Source organism: Magnolia sinica, chromosome 15 (genome assembly GCF_029962835.1).
Source record: "Magnolia sinica isolate HGM2019 chromosome 15, MsV1, whole genome shotgun sequence".
Taxonomy (NCBI): domain Eukaryota; kingdom Viridiplantae; phylum Streptophyta; class Magnoliopsida; order Magnoliales; family Magnoliaceae; genus Magnolia; species Magnolia sinica.
This window is the reverse complement of record NC_080587.1, coordinates 61162745-61179491: the sequence shown is the minus strand read 5'-3', so window position 1 is coordinate 61179491 and position 16747 is coordinate 61162745. Positions and strand designations below refer to the sequence as shown.

The 16747-nt window shown below is 38.8% G+C and overlaps 1 protein-coding gene across 2 annotated transcripts in view; it reads left to right on the top strand.

Moving 5' to 3' along the window:
* Positions 1–10774, top strand: part of LOC131227365 (uncharacterized) — a 28162-nt gene extending 17388 nt beyond the window's left edge. The window contains exons 6-13 of one of the 2 annotated variants that reach the window (XR_009162226.1): positions 5332–5479; positions 6059–6498; positions 6640–7154; positions 7240–7300; positions 7861–8139; positions 8814–9075; positions 9832–10245; positions 10279–10774. Coding sequence is in view for 1 of the 2 variants with exons in the window: in XM_058223151.1 (XP_058079134.1) it covers positions 5332–5479; positions 6059–6498; positions 6640–7154; positions 7240–7300; positions 7861–8139; positions 8814–9075; positions 9832–10160 (2034 nt within the window). In the remaining variant the exon portion in view is untranslated. Of the gene's footprint in view, positions 1–5331; positions 5480–6058; positions 6499–6639; positions 7155–7239; positions 7301–7860; positions 8140–8813; positions 9076–9831 lie in introns of both variants that reach the window. The other variant, XM_058223151.1, reaches the window with a different exon arrangement.
* The last annotated feature ends 5973 nt before the right edge of the window (positions 10775–16747 follow it).

The following is a 16747-nucleotide window of genomic DNA, read 5'->3' as shown; positions in this document are numbered from 1 at the left end:
AATGAGGCCCATTAGGCCCAAGTCCATGTAATAAGGCCCGTAGGCCTTATTTACGTTTTTACTATTATAAATAAGAGTACAAGGCTGGGGTTTCGATAGACCCTAACATCTTACACTCTTGCTCTCTCTCTCTCTCTCTCTCTGTGTTTTTCTTCCATCTCTCCTGTGCTTCTTTCTTCTTCTCATTGTAACTTCTCATAGGGCCTGAAGTTAGTACAATGTAGCCATTTAACATGGTATCATAGCCTAAGTGCTCCTAGGGTTTCTTTTTCTTCTTCTTTAAGGATTTCTCTCTCTCTCTCTCTCTCTCTCTCTCTCTCTCTCTCTCTCTCTTTCCCTTCGTTTTTTTCTTGTTAGCCCTTGTTCCAAGCTGGGCCTCATCAGAATACTCAAGCTTGAGGGAGAGTGTTGAAAGGTTTATAGTCGAATGAGGCCCATTAGGCCCAAGTCCATGTAATAAGGCCCGTAGGCCTTATTTACGTTTTTACTATTATAAATAAGAGTACAGGGCTGGGGTTTCGATAGACCCTAACATCTTACACTCTTGCTCTCTCTCTCTCTGTGTGTGTGTGTGTGTGTGTGTGTTTTTCTTCCATCTCTCCTGTGCTTCTTTCTTCTTCTCATTGTAACTTCTCATAGGGCCTGAAGTTAGTACAATGTAGCCATTTAACATGGTATCATAGCCTAAGTGCTCCTAGGGTTTCTTTTTCTTCTTCTTTAAGGATCTCTCTCTCTCTCTCTCTCTCTCTCTCTCTCTCTCTCTTTTTCCCTTCATTTTTTTCTCGTTCTTCTTTAATTCTTTTTTTAAAGGACTTGCTGATTTTTGTGTTGCCTTGACTAAGGTTTTGATGGGGACACCTCGCGCACATGCACGCTAACCCCCCCCCCCCCCCCCTCTCCACGCACATACGCAAGGAGGGCCCCACCATCGATCTGGATTAATGACGACGTCTAGGGAGGACCTCCTAGTTAGAGGGTTGCGTTTTGGTTCATTGGAGTGGACTCGATAATCATGTGAATCCCACTATGGGTTCTCATGATCATAACCCATTATTCTAATTAATCTAGTACTTTGGGTTTTGCTTATTATTGTTATTAGAAATATCATGAATGGTTTATATTGCTTTGATTAGTTGTTATTTTTTATTACTTCGTCGCTAAGTAATAGGTTGCGCATATGGTGCGAGTTTTGGGGTATAGGGTTTTATTATAAATATGCATCCCTTGTAGTCTTTTTCATTTAATGAAGATTAATAAAATTGTTACGTTTTTCTACTCTTATAAATTTCTGAGTTGTGGAGATTCAATTGAGTGCACCCTCTCTTCCTCGAAGGGCTGACTACCGTGGTGCGAAGCCACACCTATCTCGATTCGTCCCCACTTTCTTTCATTCATATTTCTTTTCTCCTACAATCACCTACGCTTCAAATCCATTGTGCATCGGATCGAGCTGAGATTTGGGGGTTTTAGAGTCCATCCCTAACCAACCAGGGCCAAGGTGGCCTTTTTCTAAATAGTAGGCCCCACACATGTGCGGTCAGGATTATACACACGTGTGTTTAGGCCATTGCTGTTGTCTACGCGTGCGGTACTTCTCTGGTTCGTCTCTCTGATCTCTTTCACTCACCTTTCACCTAAAATCCCTAAACCTAACCCTAAATTACTCAAATCTTCAATTTTATGCCCTTTCTTTAACCTTAGGGTTTTCCGAATTGAAATTTCTGAATCCCTTGGATTGGGGGAATTATTTCTGTGCATGTGTGGATGAATTTACCCTCTTTTGATTCTTGTTTGGTTTATAATTTTGATTGATTCGGCCTTAGCATGTGTAGGCCTGGACTCGCATAAGATTCCCCTTGATTGAGTGTTTGAACTTTTGTGTGGGATGTGGAATTTTGTGTAATTGTTTCTGAACTAGTGTGATCTTAAGCCTGAAAATCTTGCATATCATACTTGAATTTCATGTCCCGCATCAAGTTTGCTGGATTTTTCCTGTTAAAGTAGATTTTTGTGTTGCCTTGGCTAGGGTTGCTAGATTTTTTCTGTTGAAGCAAATTTTCCTGTTGCCTTGGCTAAGGTTTGCTGGATTTTTCTTATTGAAGTAGATTTTTTATGTTGCCTTGATTATGGTTTGCTAGATTTTTTCTTATTGAAGCAGATTTTTGTGTTACCTTGGCTAGGGTTTGCTGTTTTTTCCCCCCTATTGAGCAGATTTTTTGTTATTTTTTCTGTTTCCCTTTCTAATTCCTTGTGGTTCCCCCATTTCCTTCCTTTTCTTTTTCTTCATTTTCTTTCTTTTCTTCCCCCCCTCTTCTTAATCTTTCTCTTAACTCTATGAGTTTTATTCTTCTAATCTTTCAACAAGTTGTGTTTTCTTTCCTTACCTTCCCTTCCCTTCCCTTCCCTTCCTAATATTCTTTTCTTTCCTTTCTCTTTCCCTATTTCCTTCCCTACACAACTTCTTATTAACCCTTTTCTCTTCACCCTTCATTCTTCTTTTTCTTCTTCTTCTTCTTTCTTTCTTTCTTTCTTTCTTTCTTCTTCTTCTTCTTCTTCTTTTTTTGGGTTTTGTTTTGAGAGTCATGAGCCTTTAACTCACTAACTTGTTGTGATTGGTGAGAGGGGGTGGCTTGCGGCTGGAATTTTTAGGGTTTTAAATTATGTGTTATTAGATTTGAAGTTTCTTTGATGTGTGGTTGAAGCCCTTGTTGATTTGTTTGCTGTCTGGTTGAAGGCATTTGATTGGATTCTTGTTGCGCTGTGACCAAGGTGTCCCGTATCGGTATCAGTTGGCGTAACGGTGACCTCCAAAACCGATACGGATAAGGGGGCGTAACGGTCCGTAGCGGCGCAAATTTTTTTTTTGCTAAAAAATTATGAAAAAATATGTATTAAATCCGAAATATTCTAAGCATTCCAAATATGCATTCATTTATAAATTGGAACATGTTTATGGTGGTGTAACGGTCCACTCTTCGGTGAGAAGTTGTATCGGACTGTCTGATGAATTTATGAACCAAATAACCTGAATTTGACTACAAAATTCATATATTTAATTTTCTAACTATTTGCTATCAATGATAGATATATTAGGATGAATGTAATATGAGAATATCTTACATTTAGGTGTTTGCAATTATTTTTGAGGGCCAAAATTCATGCGTAAATAGAAAAAAATAAAAAATGGCACCCCAAACATGTAAAATGCACATTAACATGTTCTACTATGATTAACACATCATATGGCATCATTAAAACAACAAAAGAATCATTAAAAAATGATTTTTCGAATTTTCAAAAAAAGGGCCGAAATAAATGCGTAAATAGAAAAAAATATTAAAAAAAATATAAAATGGCACCCCAAATCTGTAAAATGTACATTAGCATGTTCTACTATGATTAACACATCATATGGCATCATTAAAACAACAAAAGAATCATTAAAAAATGATTTTTCGAATTTTTCAAAAAAAGCGCCAAAATAAATGCGTAAATAGAAAAAAATATAAAAAAAATATAAAATGGCACCCCAAATCTGTAAAATGCACATTAACATGTTCTACTATGATTAACACATCATATGGCATCATTAAAACAACAAAAGAATCATTAAAAAATGATTTTTTGAATTTTCAAAAAAAGGGCCAAAATAAGTGCGTAAATAGAAAAAAATATAAAAAAAATATAAAATGGCACCCCAAATCTGTAAAATGCACATTAACATGTTCTACTATGATTAACACATCAAATGACATGATTAAAACAACAAAACAACCATTAAAAATTGATTTTTCGAATTTAAAAAAAAGGGGCCAAAATTCATGCGTAAATAGAAAAAAATATAAAAAAATTATTAAATGGCACCCCAAATCTGTAAAATGCATATTAACATGTTCCACTATGATTAACACATCATATGGTATGATTAAAACAACAAAACATGTTAAAAAAAGTATAAATACCTATTTTTGACGAATTTCTGAAAAATGGCCCACCGAGCTTTGATTCAAGAAAATCCGTAATATAATGTGTTTTTATCTCAAATACCTAGCCAAGGTTGGTCGAAATTACTAGTAGAAGGAGTGAGAAACAGTTTGGAAGCAAGAGGTTTCAAAAAAACAGCAAAAACAGAGCTTAAAATGAAAAAAAAAAAAGTTACTGTTATTCGGCCTATACGGGCCGTAACGGGGTACAAAATCGGGTAATGGCCGGTATGACCCCAAAACGCGTAACGGTTCCCACCGTTACCGTTACGTACCGTTTTGGCACACCTTGGCTGTGACGTGTGCTTGTCTCTTCACCACCTTCTTCTTTGACGACTTAGCAACTATTTTGCTTTAGGCTCTTCTTGCCAAGATGTGTGATGTGACTAGTATTTATTCAGGGTAGTTGGCCCAACTCATTTATGTACCGGGTAGTTGGCCCGAACTCGTTTATGCACCAGATACTTGGTTCGAGCTTGTTTGGACCAGGTGATTCTCCCAGTGTTGGCTCAGACTTATGATTGTACTGGGCTTGTTTACTCCAAGCAGTTGGCTCAAACTCGTTGTTTATATTGGACAGTTGGTCCATTCTTATTTATTCCGAATAGTTGTCCGGATTTATGACTGTGTTGGCTAGTTGGCCCAACCTTGGTTGAGTTGGATGGTTGATCCAAATTCATTGTTTATATTGGATAGTTGGTTCGTTCTTATTTGTTTTATATAGTTGTTTGGACTTATGATTGTGTTGGGCAGTTGGCCTAACCTTCGTTCAGCTAGATAGTTGATCTAAACTTATTTGTTGGTCAAAGAAGTTTTTTTGTTTGTTTGATTACGTTAACCCTGGTTCCAAGCTGGGTCTCATTATGATGCTCCAGCTTGAGGGGGAGTGTTGAAAGGTTGATAGTTGAATAAAGCCCATTGGGACCAAGTCCATTTAATAAGGTCTATAGGCTCCATTCACATTTTTACCATTATAAATAAGAGTAGAGGGCTGGGTTTCAATACACCCTACGCATATCACATTCTCTCTCTCTCTCTCTCTCTCTCTCTCTCCCCTCTCTCTCACATTGTTTCTCTCTTCCATCTTTCTTCTTCTTCTCATTGTAGCTTCTCATAGGCCTTAAAGATTAGCACAATGTAGCCGTTCGACAGGATGAGACGCCAACGGCCTGGTTTTCCAAGCCATGGTCCAGTTTCTGAGAACTAGAAACCTGAGTATACTGTGCGAAGCCTTGTGTTTTGGTTATAATTCCTCTTGTTGAATAATGCTTTTTCTTCCCTTGGATTTACTTATAGCATGCCGAATCCTCTCATGCATTTTCCAAGTGCACTAACTATTGCCATGTAGGTTAAAGGCTCTGATGCGGCAACAACAGCAGGCACTGAAGCAGCGGTGTATGCAGCTGAAGCTTCAGATAGAAATGACCTTCTAGAGAGAGTTCTTCCTGCAACCATTTCAGATTACGTTGAATTGGTGAAAGCTCATCTTATTGCTGGTGAGACCAAATGACCGACACACATTTTATATGGCAGTTGACAAGAAGTCTAATCCCTAGTACAGTGGAATGCATTGTATCAATAGGACAACTACTAGACCACTATATGAGTTTTTTTATTTACCATTTACATGGTGATGATTCATCCTCCATATGCATGGTGTATGTGCGGGTCAATCCTCACTGTCCAAATTATGGGCCTATTGTGGATAGAGAATATCGTAAAAATCATACCGATTGGATGATCTTAACCATCTGACATTGGTCATTGAATTTGGATTCTTTTAGCCCTCCATTTGATGGTCACCGGTTGGATGTTTAGGATCACATGATAAGTGTGATTTTCGTGAAATGCTTCATCCACAGTGGGATTGATGAATGAATGGTGTGGACTTTGGACTGACTTGCATTTGTGTGTATGCACTGTGGATGTGTCACATCAGCATATAAAAAGTGGTAAATGCACACAATAATTTATCCCAAGGGAGTGCACATATTTCTTGTTTATGGTTTTCTGCTTAGTTATGTAACTGGATTGCTGACCTTGGGTACACGAACTATATGATGCGATCGTTTCAGGGCCGAATTATCATTTCGCATCTCGTCAGCTACTATTGCTTGGCACGATGCTCGATTTCTCTGATGCCACCAACAGGAAAGTTGCGGGTTCCTTTGTTCAGGAGCTTTTGAACAGGCCTCTTGATCATGAAGTTGATGATGATGGGAATAATGTGGTCATAGGTGATGGCATCAATCTCGGTGGAGACAGAGATTGGGCCCAAGCAGTGTCAGAATTGGCGAAAAAAGTACACGCTTCTGTTGGAGAATTCGAGGAAGTCATCGTTGGTGCTGTCGAGCAGCTTGCTCGTCCTTGTAGAGAGAGGGCTGCCGACTTCATGCAATGGATGCATTGCCTTGCAGTGACTGGCCTCCTCTTGGAAAATATCAAATCTCTTCGGTGTCTGCAAGGAACAGCCATTGAAGCCTCTGAGCTACTGCATGCAATACTGCTTCCTGGGGTGGGTGTGATCAAGATAAAAAGATCCATGCTTTCCTATGTCTTTCGGCTATTTTTATGTCCTTTTATGACTGTCTCTTTATCAAATCTTTCAGTCCTACTACGATGTTTTTAACATTTTCTTCAAAGTTGTGAAGTACAGGCAAAGCACATTCATGTGGACGTGCAGAGAATTGCTACAAGATGCCTTGGCCTCTTTGGTTTGGTAGAGAGGAAGCCAAGTGAAGAGTTGGTGAAGCAGCTGCGACTTTCCTTTGCTAATGGCCTGTCTCCAGTCAGTGTCATGGCCAGTAAGGCACTACTTGATCTTGTTATGTGGCATGGTCCTCAGGAAGTTGACAGGGCCATGGGACTGGATCTTTCATCTCAAACACGTGATGACAAGAAGTGTTTTACTTCTGTAAAACTATCGGATGTCAATGGTGATCTAACTGTTGAAATGCTTGATCTTCTAAATGCTGGACTTGACCGAGATGATTGTGATGATTCCATGGAAACGGATGATCATGAGTCAGTTCAAGCTATTCTAGGGGAGGGATTTGCCAAAATTCTCCTACTGAGCGAGAATTATCCAACCATACCTGCTTCTTTACATCCTATACTCTTGGGCAGATTAATCAACTTATATTTCAGTAATGAAACAAAGGAGTTGCTTAGGTGCGTAACTGTTGTTTGACCCATTCCTTTTCCTACCTGATATATTTATGCAGGAAGGATGGTTAATTCACTTTATCTAACACAGGTTGAAGCAATGTCTGTCTGTCTTCTTTGAGCACTACCCGGCACTTTCAGGAGATCATAAGGCAAGCAATGCATGTACCAACATGTCACTATGTCTTCCTTTGTTTGAAGAGGACAAACATTGCATGGCTTTGGATTTCTTTCTTTCTTTAGTTTTTTTTAATGAAGGATTATAGAGTCTTGAGCCTGTGCAATTGTATATTTTGCTATGTGCAGGATTTCATACATGCATCCCCCATAGTTTTGCTACCCGGACCGTTGATGTTATGGGCCTTTCAGTGGACTGGGGATGCCCCAGAAATCCTAAACTGAAAGAACTCAAACCTTAACAGGGAGCCTAAAAGTAGGTATTTAAGACGAAAAAGGGACAGCAGTGGTCTGCATTCAATTGAACATAGGCCAAAGATCTAACTGTGAGATCTTCCAATCTAATACATTTCGGGTTCTTCCCCATCGTCTGTGGGCCTCCTCGGATCAACTATCTGGATCACGAGATCACTATTTCCCATACATATGAGTCCCATGCATCAGCAAACCAACTTTTCCAATTCTCGGGACCTTATAATTCTTATATTTTTCAGTACTTTCAGTTAATGACAATGGTCTTTGCATGTACATGCAGAAGAGCATCTCCAAGGCTTTTATTCCTGCCATGCGTTCCATGTGGCCTGGCATTTATGGGAATTCAGGGGGAGCTCCAGTTGTGGTATCTGCTCAGCGAAAGCGTGCAACCCAGGCATCCCGCTTCATGCTTCAAATGATGCAAACTCCTCTATACCCAAAAGAATCCGAGGAAGGACAGTGCAACGAGAAGACCCCAGAAGGTCCTGATGGTTCTGTTGAGCCTTCCCTCGACGTCGAGAGTGGAGAGGAAGGACTTGCCATTCGCATTGCTGAGGAGGTAATTATTCTGTATCTCACAATTCTCCTCAGTCCTGATGTTTCATAGCCACAGTCTATTTCCTCTGATTCCCTGCTGTATCTGCTTTCATGCATAGGATGCCAATCCTGCTCACATGCACACATTGCCAGCATGGACTGTTTATCAGGCAGGTCCCACCTTGTGTGGTCCAAAAATCAGACTGGTCCAATAACCTGGTGGGCCACGGTTATACCAAAAGTTGTATGATTAAAAGAAGTAAGTGTGGCCGGCCAGATGAGTGGATCGGCCTGATTTTTTTACCAGAACATGTTCATGGAGTCAATCTGACCAATAGACCCTATATCTGTGTGCCAAGCTGGAACCTGTGCTCATGAGTTAGGTTCTAAGCCTAGAAGTGTGAGTAGCCGTCACTTTTCTCATTTTCTGCACATATTCAGTCTTGGCATTTCCATGCTCTTATTTTTCTCCCTAGGCATTACAGGCATCTCAGAAACGAAAACTAAGATTTCTACTTCTAAGCCATAGCACTTGTATTTTCTTTGATCAGAGGCCTGTGACCGTTACACTAGTTACATTCATCTAGCCTTGACTGCATAATTTTTGAAGACAAAAAAAATGTAATTTGCTGAAATGGACTTTCAAGTGTACCAAAATTCTTAAGACTAATTTATGATTTTATACATTATATTAAGGTGGTGAGCTGTCCTATGAAGAAGACAGCTGCTGGCAAGTCATATATGTCAGCTTTGTGTAGAATAGTTCTCTTGCTCAATTTCCGTCACTCAGAGCAAGTAGCAATAAAGTGTATGAGGGGACTCTTGGGCCACATGGTCGAATCCATATCGGCGGACAAGGAACTCGTAAAAGAGCTGAAGCGGATGGCAGTGCGTCTTAAAGCTCTAGATGAACATCCAGATGAAGTGGTTTCACAAGATCAAGCTAATCTTATTTTTGGTAAGTCAAGAGCATCTTGGAAAGAGTCGAGTCATAAACCTAATGGGATTTTGATTTCTCTTTGTTTAGTTGGAATCCCAAATCCCTTGGCCTGTTTGGGATCTGCAAATCCATGCATCCTTGAATTGAGGGAGTAGCACTGTTCGTTTGCGCTACCTATCTCATTGTTTCATCTGCAGAAATTGCTCTTCTAGTAGATTTTATCATTATTACATCTGTGTGTAGTGCTGGACGGACCGTGCCATCCATTAAAAGGGACATCTAAACTGGAATTTAGAAGATAGAGAAATGAGGTGGCTACTGATCCAAATCCTCCTCTCCCCGCACATTGCACATGTTTGATTGAGATCTAGGCCATTCATCTGCTGCATCCCACCTTGAATTTGTTTTAGTGGAAAAATATGCTGGTCCAGTAATCATGTGTGGCATCTGTGTATGAGTAAACGAATGGTTAAAAGAAATTGAAAAAAATGGTCAACATACATATGCACCACACCTGCTGATTGGACCATTCTGATTTTCGGGGCCATAGATGGTTAAAAGAAATTGAAAAAATGGTTAACATACACATGACCCATTTAATGAATGGTCGTGATCTCATATGCATGTGCCACATCGGCGCATGTTGCGAGTGTAGCACTCTAGACAGTAACATCAACCTTCATAAAAAAAAAGCTAGGAAATGATGGTCCATTTTAGATGATGCTGAGCTTCAGATATTCATGACTTACATCACAACTGTGATAATGGGCTCAGGAATGCTAGGATTGGATGTCAACCTAGATATGGATGTTTCTGCCGCAATGCCACCGACACCGGCGCCCCGTTCAACTAGACCTGCTCCGACTAGGAGACGAGCAAGGCGGGAAGCATCGTCCTCTGATGAAGAAGCTTCACCTGTTCCTGTTGTTCCTATGACTCCTCTGGCAAGTGGCCGATCTCAAAGGGTGAGCAAGACGGTAGCGATGAGTAGACTAACGGCCAAAAGAGCTCCAGTTCATGATGATGAAGATGATGAAGATGAAGAGTCAGATGTTACATCTGATGGGACTTCAGAGGAATCCGATGATGAGCCTGCAGAATGAGCTGCTGTAAATGATCATTGATGAGGGATGCAATGGCTACTCGCAAGAGTATGATTTCTAATTGTGCTCTCCCCATGCTTGCCATGTGGTTACCTGCATGATCTGGGCCATTCATCAGGTGGTTGTGTGCATGAAAAATGGATTATTTGAAATGAATTGACCAATCTGATGCATGCCTGCAGTGAATCTGATTACCAAACATGCCCGATGTTTTGACTAATGGCATGTGCGTAGCCTTCCTGATGACTGGCCTGGATCTTGCAAGTGTGACACATTGTCATGTGTGGGGAGAGTAGGATACAAGATCCCACACTTGGTTGTAGCCATAGCAGGGCCCAATCATTGATACTGTTGACGTTGTCATCATCATCATTGTATTATCATTAGCTGCAAATGCAATCGTCATGGGTAGCTGAGGTTGGATGATGATTTTTGTATAAAAGGAATGATGTGTGTATCAAATGAATGTAAGATCTTAAATGGGCCCCTGAGTGGTGTTGTGAACTGTATCTTGGAAATGTGTAGTTGGGCACATTACATCAATGGCTCTCTTTTGAGGATGTAAGAGCACTTTTTTTAAGCTAATGGAGCTTTTAATGTAGGAATTTTATTGAGTGGGGCTTGTTTGCAGCTTTTGTGAGTTCTGCCAATGGCTTGCTTAACTGGCTTTGAGAATCAAGAAGTGCTATTATGTTGTGTGCTTCATGGAAGTTCCATGGCATGGAACTGTTGAACTGGTGGGCCACCATGTAGATGGGCCGCGGAATGAAAGTTGCTGTGATTTGATGATCTAATCCATTTGGCTGTCAGTTTGGCCGTTTGATGGGCACTATTGCTCAACTTTTGGGTCTTCTATTCATTTGCAGGATTTTGATCAGATGGCCCATTCAGTATGTACTTTTGCCTTGAATATTTTGGGTTATTATCCATTTCATGATGACCCATCAAATTGACGGTCATGATGACTTCATGAGTGTGACATGTTTGTTGGAAAGTTTTGGTGGGTTCTTTGTTCAAAGGTTCTTAAATCAGTTGATGATTTGATAATCCTAACCATCGGATTACTGATTGAGAAAATGGATGGTCCATTTGATAATCCTAACCATCGGATTACTGATTGAGCATTTTGATATGGATTGTCATGGTATGGGGCCCACCGTTGATGATCCAGCCGTCTCAAATCACTTTGATCATATTATCCTCACAATCTTATTAGTGGTTTGGGAAATGAGTGGCTATACAAATAAGGTCTAAGCACTGACATCGACCTTCATTCGAGTAGGGTCGACCTTTGAATGCTCATCTCTCTAAAATCCTCATGGTTTAACAATGGGTTTATTTAAAAAATAGACCTTTGGTATCCCTTAATTAAGTAAATAGGTAGTCTTTTCATAACTTTTTTTCTTTTTTACCTCTGATAGCAGCAGGTCATTCTGATGGATGAAAATGCCCCTGCTCTTTGTTTTTCTTCTTTTTCTTCTTTATTTTTTTCCTGAAAAAAAGAAAAGAAAAGAAAAGAAAAATGAATATGAAAAAACCTTTAATATATTCTTGTTTTTCTTCTTTTTTCATTTTTTTCCTTCTTCAGTTTTATTTTTTATTTTATTTTAATTTTTTATTTTAATTTTTTAATGCCCCCACTCATTCTTCTTCTACTTTAGAAAATAAAAGGAGAATGAAAATAATATTATTAAATAAATAAAACAACTTAAATTCTTCTTTTTGTCCTTCCTCCTTATATATATAAAAAAAAGACAAATAAATAAGAAAATTAACAAAGTGAGACCTTGTCCTTACAAGGGCAACTGCGAACCGCGAACTGAGACCCTGTCCTTAACAAGGGGAACTGCGAACGACAAAATGAAACTCGCGAACTGAGACCCTGTCCTTACCGGGGCAACTATGAATCGCGATCTGAGGCTCACAAACTGTGTACCATGAATTGAGATCCATGAACCGCGAATCGAGACCCGTGAATTAAGTGTGAGGGTCTTAGTTCTTTGTTAACTATTACGGTCTGTTTGGGCGGTGGGATTAGAAGGGATTTGGTGGGATGGGATTAAAAAAAGCATAATTATTACTCGTGGCAGGGATTGTCCCCTGCTGCGATGGGATAAGATTAATGCCCTGCTTTGTTGATAATACAGTTGTACATTGAATGGATATACCCATCATCATTTAAAATTACTGAGAATAATACACGTGTGTTATATCTAAATTGTTCATTTGTTTTGTAACCTCATTTTCTGGCATGAGCCTAAAAATGACGTAGATCTAAAACTTATGTGGCCTCAAAGAAGTTTTCAACGGTAAGTATTCAATCCCCGTTGCTTTCTATGGTGGAGTCCACTTGAGCATTAGATTTACTTGATTTTTTGGCCTATGATCTAAAATAATCTCGATAAGTGGGTGGACGGTGTGGATATAGTCCACACAACATGGTGGGACCTACAACAACTTGCTAACATTGAGTGAAATTAGCACGGGACCAATGCAATTCTATTTAACGTAATTCCAAGCTTTTCCATTCTTCCCAAACGTGGAGCGGAGTTGACACAGGACCAGATGAATCCCATCCCACCTAATCCCTTATAATCCCACCGCCCAAACAGACCCTTAGGGTCTCACTTCTATGTATTATTAGGATCTCAGCTTTCATTAGTGTTAGGGTCTTAGTTCTTTGTTAACTATTAGGGTCTCACTTATATGTATTATTAGGATCTGTGCTCTCATTAGTGTTAGGGTCTTAATTCTTTATTAATATTAGGGTCTCACTTCTTCGTCGAGTGTTAGGGTCTCACTTCTCCGTATTGTTAGGGTCTCAGTTCTCTATTGGGTGTTAGGGTCTCATATCTCCGTTGAGTGCTGGGGTCTCAATTATTTGTATTGTTAGGGTGTCTATTCTCTGTTGAGTGTTATGGTCTTAGTTCTTTGTTGAATTTTAGAGAGTTTTCAATTGAGTGTCAGGGTCTCAATTCTTAATTCACAATGAACTGAGGCCTTAACACTCAACTGAGAACTGAGACTCTAATACTTAACTGAGAACTGAGACCCTAACACTTCTTTGGTTGGAGTTAAATTTCTCTAAAAAATATTTGAACTCCATCTCCTTTCGGTCGAGTTGAATGACCTTTTGGTCACACCGAACATCACTTTGGTTGGACCGAATAGTCCTTCAGTCGAGCCGAATTTACTCTGAAAATCCAATATTTGTTGTTGGACTGTCTTTGGCACTTTCGGTCGGACTGAAATTGTCTTCAATGAGACAGAACAATATGTTATTTATGTTATTTGATTGCTTGATTTTTCATACTTTTCTCTATCTTCGGCACTTGATTTTCTTGGATCTTCATGTCTCGAAATCTTCTTCCTAGTCCTCAACTCTTCAATTCTTTATACTTTATGATTTTAGGCTTTAAATTATCTGTTTAAGCACGTATTCTTCTTGATTTTGAAATTCCCAACTAAAAAATTTTGCAAACTGACTTTGAATTTACGTAGCCTCGTGCACAGTCAAAGGGAGCTTCGATGGCATTGAGCGTCGCTTCGATGGCATTGAGCGTCTATTGGACCTTTGTTGATGGTATTAAAGCTTCTTCGATGGCATTAAAGCTTCTTTGATGGCATCAAAGAATGTGTCCAGCAACTAACTTAGAAAATTCATGAATTTTTTGATGGAATTGAAGCCATCTTCGATGGATTGAAGTTGTCCTCGATGGGAACGAAGGGTCGTTTATGCAGTTTTTCTGGCTTTGGAATTTCAGGATTTGATTTTCTTGGCCTCGAATTTTTAAGACTCATTTACCTTGGTTTCATCACTTGTTTTCATGCATCGTTTGACTTTCTCATGATGTCCTTTGGTCCACATGCTCAAATATGCTTGATCTTTATCCATTGAGCTCTCAATTCTTCAAATGCTTCACTCTTGATCATCTTTGGGTTTTAATTTGACATTTTGAGTGCATATTCTTCTTTGTTTCCAAAATCACTTCATATGTAGAAAACATATCTTATTAGCTCAATTTAACACTTAAATGTATAGGAAAAACAATATAAATGAGAGTATAAATATGCAATATTTGAGTCTTAACACCCCCAACCAACATTTTTCTACTCTCAAGAAAAACAAGCGAAATATTTTCAAAACCAAACGAATAGGCTCCTATAAACTCAAGCAATTATAAAAACAATCCATATAATAAAAATCTACACAATTGTTGAACATGACATCCGCCTAAACTCTAGCACGTAGTAAGTATCCCAATTAAGTTCAAAGCATAAATCATATCATTAAAAAATTCAAAATATTGAGTTCCATGAGTGCATAGTGAAATATAGACTTATCATTGTTGGAGTTCAGTTTCTTACTTTCATGTTAATGTTTATAATCAAAGGAATGTTCAGATGAACCAAAGCCTAAACCAAAACTTACCTTACAATTTAATAATTTTCAATTTTTAATTTTTTCCATCAACGGCTTTCACACTATTTCTTCTATTTTTTTCTTTCTATTTCTTTTTATTTATTTATTTAACAGGTAGCCCTTTTCAATGTTCACTATTTTTTTAACTGGGTCTTTTAAAACTTTTTTTTTTTCATTTTTCACTTGAATATGATTATCACGCCCTGAAAATTGGCACCCGAGTATAGAGACTCTGATCTCAAGTTCCCGGATGTGAACCTAACAAAAATGCACGTGGACGAGTTTCCACAAGCCCGCGTAGTCTGGTTAAGGTTCACTAATAAGAGTAGTTTTAAAGCAGCGACATTAAACGTTAAGTAGAGATAACTAAGTCTAGAAATAGATGACTAATATTTAAAATGTAAAATTCCAAGAGTGGTGTCTGCACAAATGAAGATTATATATGCTAGAATATACATACTTAAAATCAACACACAGAGTACACCCAGTCAGGAACTCCAACATATACATGCAAAAAATTAAAATAAATGTAAGGTTTTCTAATTTTGTCCAGCACTCCTAAGACTTCACGGCGAAAGTACGAGCTAATCCAAGCCTACTCGCCGGAGATCTTGATAGCACATGCATAACAACATCGCCTGGTTGGTGTTTTAAAATACCGTCCCAAGTGAGAGTGAGTAGATAATTCAATGGTTCCATTAGTTCTAAGTTACACATGTTATCGACTCAATCAGTGCTAGTAATGATAAAGCAAATAGACAATCACTTCCTAGATACTCTTATTAAATGCACATATGAAATTATAAAATGATGTATGCCCTTACAATACAACACTACTTCACAAGAGACTCCAACACCTATGTTACACTCCTTCACAAGCGAATCTAACGCCAAATCACAACTAATGCAATGCAATTGATGTGTATATTAGCTGAATAGTTATTAAGTCTCATTCATTCAGCATATTGATGAAGCTAAGTTACCACCATTTTATCATAGTCTCAATCGGATCACAAGACTCGAGGCGGCCGTAGCGGCTCCTCACCTGTCTCTTGATCTGTTTTTAAGTTCATCACCCAAGCGAAAACTCCCCAGCCAATGTGGGATTAACATTGGCCCAATCGACTGGCCGGACCGATCTCAAAGGATCCGGATGACGTAACCCGAATGATATAGGATTAGTCACCTCATCAACATGGTGGAGGATGACCACAATTGACATAAGAGTCGTTACCCAAATACAATTGTGGTGTGGTCGCAACATCCATTTTGTTTATAATATAGTAGGCTCATAGCCTTCATGATTGCTCATTGGTTACTATGGGGATGCTCTTTACCGTAATATAGGCTGACAGCTTGGACACAATGTCTCATACCACCATGCTCGACTCATTTGTATTGTGAATTGTACTTGGTTATAAGTAGACTCGTTCAATGGGAATGTGATATCATATATTCCATTTGGTCGTGTTATACATTGTGAACACACATGATTAGTCAGCTGTTAAACTAACTTGATTGACCTGAGAGAATCCTGACACAACTGGCATTGGGTGCAAGCATCCCGCGTAGTCTAACTACTGTCGGTCATCCATGTTTGACCCATGTCGATCAAACATGCCTAGGGTGGCCGACCTAACTTGGGTCATCCCTTATTTTGGGTGGTTATTCGACTGTCCCAACATTGTAAGCAATTCTAAATATTACTACAGACTAACTATTCGACAAGCAATTATAAAGAGTTTTCATATAAAGCATAAATTCAATGACATTACTACTTATGCATTTCATCAAGCATGTGAGCATCAATAGAAATAACACACTCACTTGAGCATTTATCAAACATATGAGCATTAATAACCAATAACACATGTTTCAATCAAATCAAAATGTAAACATGTTAGTATATACAAAGTTATCTACAAAAAACAAATCATTAACTGAGACTGTAACACCCCGAACTTTTTAATACCTGAGTATTGAAAGTTCTTGAGTTTTACCATGAAATTTAACTTATTATGTACATGAGTGCGATACCAATCTAGCTATCTTAACCTTACATCTATTCTCCAACACGAATCTGACCGTTAAGAATAATCTTCATTCATAGATCAAGCTATCTAACCGTTATTTTTAAGATAAGATCATTATATACCTAAATATT